Source organism: Nelumbo nucifera, chromosome 3 (genome assembly GCF_055504915.1).
Source record: "Nelumbo nucifera cultivar China Antique chromosome 3, China Antique-T2T, whole genome shotgun sequence".
NCBI lineage: Eukaryota > Viridiplantae > Streptophyta > Magnoliopsida > Proteales > Nelumbonaceae > Nelumbo > Nelumbo nucifera.
Window position 1 is genome coordinate 50,587,103 of NC_142651.1, and position 3,972 is coordinate 50,591,074.

General features: G+C 36.9%; 1 protein-coding gene across 1 annotated transcript; it reads left to right on the forward strand.

Moving 5' to 3' along the window:
* The first annotated feature begins 748 nt into the window (after positions 1-748).
* On the forward strand, positions 749-2,183 carry LOC104600998 (transcriptional regulator SUPERMAN-like). Its single transcript, XM_010264184.2, has 2 exons — positions 749-1,093; positions 1,258-2,183. The coding sequence occupies exon 2, from the start codon at positions 1,266-1,268 to the stop codon at positions 1,950-1,952; it is 687 nt and encodes a 228-aa protein (XP_010262486.1). The 5' UTR covers positions 749-1,093; positions 1,258-1,265; the 3' UTR covers positions 1,953-2,183.
* Positions 2,184-3,972: the final 1,789 nt, after the last annotated feature.

Consider the following 3,972-nt stretch of genomic DNA (forward strand, 5'->3'; position numbering starts at 1 on the left):
TGTAAGATGTGGAGAAGAGACTTGCTTTGAAATAGGTAGGCTTTCAGTGGTCAATGCCAAGACTCAGACTCTCGGCTATTCTCATAAAGGAGAAAGGAGAAAGGAGATGGAGAGAGGGAAGTGAATCTCTTCTCTCTTTCTCATCAATCATTGTGCACTAGGGCTGCAGTAATCAATCAACGGTCTCCAGTTCTCTACTACGCTCAGCGAGAGAGAGAACAGAGAGAGAGAGAGAGAGAGAGGAAAGAAGAAAAGGTAAGCGAGAGTTAACAAAACCCGACATAACCTGACTCATTTAACCCGAACCCGACCCATATCCCATTAAGGCTGCATTGATCAGGGCTGATTTACCGATTAACCTGATCCATTCACATCCCAAAAATAAGACGGGAAATGAGGATGGACTGGTTTGACTTTCTCCTTGGCCCGATCTGCTTTGATTTTACTGCCCAGAAGAATATAGACTAGAGTCATGCATATGTTTCATTATGCACTTGTGATCTGATTCTATTGATGACCAAATGGTGTTGATGGATGAGCATGTGAACCACATCTGTTATCTGGCCCAAGTGGAAAGCTTCTGTTTAATCACAGTTTTTTGTATTTGATGCATGGTAATTTTCAGCCCTTTTATTAGCAAAAAATGGCAAGAGGGAAAGCAAAAATATCACAGTCCACAGACAAAAGATCCTGCCCAAAACTTCAAACTGGGTCATGTTCTAAACCTCCAAAACTAAATTATTTAAATAATTAATGCCCGAAAATATGAAAGATAAATGGAGAAAAAAATTAACAATCTAACTGAAAAAAAAAAAAAAAATCGTTGATATTGACTAAGAGTATTTGGCATACAATTTAAAAAGGACCAAGGAACATCCGCTAGATCTCAGCTAGATTTGGCAAAAAGGTATAACCTGGCAGGCTAGTTTCTACATTCGCCAAGTAATAACCAAATATAGTAAGAAACATTTGCAGATAGGTACCTTCAATGGGATTTTCAGTTTCTGGATTAGAACTTGATGGGCATAGCTGCAACTCTCATTACCACTCCCTGAGACCCATCACAACTCTACAACATCAACAATTTTCTCAGGTCAGTGACTCCCCATTACTTTATTTTACTTGATTGTTCACCTTTATTTTTCCTTTGCTTTTGAGAGTTGGGTGGGTTCTCTTTCTTTTCTCTACTAGATTTGGTTCAAGATAAAGCATATCTATTGCTCTTGTTCTGATCTTGTTAAGATTTGATTGAATCAGAAGAATCCATGGAGAGAAACAGGTTGATGAACAGCATGAAAGACTCATCAGGTTTGGATCGTATAGACCTTATAAACAGCAGCAGCAACAACAAAGTTAGAGACTCTTGGGAGTATAACAATGGCAGTTTTGGAGGAGATATGTTAGGTGGGTTTCCATGGCCTCCAAGATCGTATACATGTAGCTTCTGTAAAAGGGAATTTAAGTCTGCTCAAGCTCTTGGGGGTCATATGAACGTTCACAGGAGAGATAGAGCCAGGATGAGACAATCACCTCCATGGGAAGTTCAGTGTTCTCAAAACAAGCCTAACCCAAATCCCAATCCAAGCCCCAATGTTGATTTCTTATCATCATCTCACTCCACTAGACTCCCTTCATTCACTTACACATTTCCTTCATTGCTTTCACCCTCTCTTGCTTGTTTCTCTTCATCACCCACTTCTGCATCCTCCGCTGAACTGAAGACAAGGACTGGTTCTCTGCTAGATGCTTCGTGCAGCTCAAAAGGCGGAGATACTGCACAGAGTAGAACTATGAAACCTCGCTTTGGGGTTAGAGAATTGAAGGGTCTTAGGCAACAAGATGAGTGCAAGCTTTTGAAGACGGCAGAGATCGTTAGGCTGGATCTGGAGATCGGTCTCTGTAGAGAGTCAAAGGAGGATTTGGATTTGGAACTTCGACTTGGGTACTACTAGCTAGCACCTCTTATGCAACTTAAATTTGTAGACATAAGTTACTGTTTCTCCATGATTATTTAGGTTCTTGAGCACTAATCTTTAGTTTATATGAGCTGCATTTTATATGTCTACTATTAGGAAATACAGTCATGGAGAAAGATAAGTGGATCGATGTACACACAGAGGCACCATATAGAGGAAGTTTTACCATTCAGTGGGATGATTCAATGTTAGCTTCCATTACATGTATCCATGTTCTCTTATTCCATGAACTTTCTATTTTCTCCATGACATTTTTTGTTTTTTCTTTGGCTGAAGTTCCATCTCTCTCTCTCTCTCTCTTTCAGTTTAACTCCAGATCACGAAATATGAAGTTTTTTAGACCTTGTGTGATGTTACTCAAAGAAATATATGCAGATCACCCTACCAATGCTTCATGATCTAGAAAGAAGGGTGTGCATGTGCAGAAGAAAAATAAAATAATATACAACACAAATTCAAGTATGGGAGAAACTAGTGTGACACGTGATGTTGCATGATGGTGCACGTGTAAAGACGAATTTTGGTTTGTTTCATATATATAAAACTTAAACTGGTACATAGATAATTAGATATGATGGTATCTTGGAGTCCACTGCAGTGGGGTTTAATTTTTTTTTAAAGTTTTGTGCCTTTGTTTTGGGTATTATATCTATTCTATGGAAAAAGAAAAATAACAATTAAACAGAAAAAGAAAATTAAGGGTGAAGCTGTTTCATATTAAATGTTTTAACTAGGATGCCACCTTTACTGTTTTGTCAAGCTTTGAATCAGGAAGAAGAGAGAATTACAATCATTACACAAGAAGTCCATACAAGACATATCCTAGGAGATCAAAATAGATTAAAAGAACAACCCCATGCCTAATCATGGTATTAACTATCTTTGTTTTAGCTAAAGTAATAAGTTAATTTTGTTCTGATGTAGCATGGGCAGTTGGATAATAAGCCCATTGGCTCTGGTTACTGTCGTATAAAATTTTTATATTAATTGTTACAATTTGATAGTATTTAGGGGGCACTCTTTTTTTAGATTTTGAGAGGGGAAAAATTTGGTCAATGGGATTTTGATTTCTATTGATAAAAAATCCCATATTCTTTTTTCAGATTAATGTGGGGATTAGGGAAAGTTCATTTTCCTGTGTATCACAATCACCCATCTCCTAGGTGGGTAAATAACTTTTCCACTTGGGGGGGAAAGTTTCCAACATTTGAATGGGACAAAAATGCCCCTTTTAATAATGAATTTTTATGGTTAAAATGGCCATTTCCTTTTTTACTTGAGAAATAAAAGAACATGGGTAAATACACTTACCTGGGTAAGTGTTTCCCAAGAAAAACTTACCCGGTAATTGCATTTACCTGGGTAAGTAACTTACCGAAAAGCGAACGGGGCCTTAGTTGTTCGTGCCATTTGAATTAATCTACATTGTTCGGCATCTTTAGTTTCACATTTAAGAGAGAAAGTAACAAGACATCGTAGGGATGGTAATGGAGGGGGTTCAAGGAGGGTTTGGTAAATTTTAAACCTTATTTGCCTCCTTAAATTTCCCAACCTATACCTGCTCCAAAATCTGTAGTGGATTGAATTTTGAGAATACAAACCTTTCTCATACATGAAAACGTAGAACCCTCCCCAACCCTACCCTCCCCGATACCATTCAAAGGGTAGGGGTGGTTTGGGTTTAGAACCCATATCTGATTTTTTATTATTTCATGTCATATATAAGCAATAAATAAGTAAAACAATACAAATAAACAATAAAATTTTCAATTATTTGATTAAGACATGTAGAAAACACACAAACTATCAATTATCCTTTACATAAATTTCAAAATATTATTAAATTCAACACTTAATACATAAAGTTTATATGTTTTTCAACAATATGCGGGTCGGAGAGGATTGAGTTTAGTCTAATATCATACCCTACCCATACAGATTGTAAAATCCAAAAATCCATCATTCAAATAAAAAAAAAAAAAATTGCCATCCCTAA

What these genes read in the sequence shown, in the direction of transcription:
- LOC104600998 (XM_010264184.2), top strand. Translation starts at nt 1,266, where the DNA reads ATGGAGAGAAACAGGTTGATGAACAGCATGAAAGACTCATCAGGTTTG.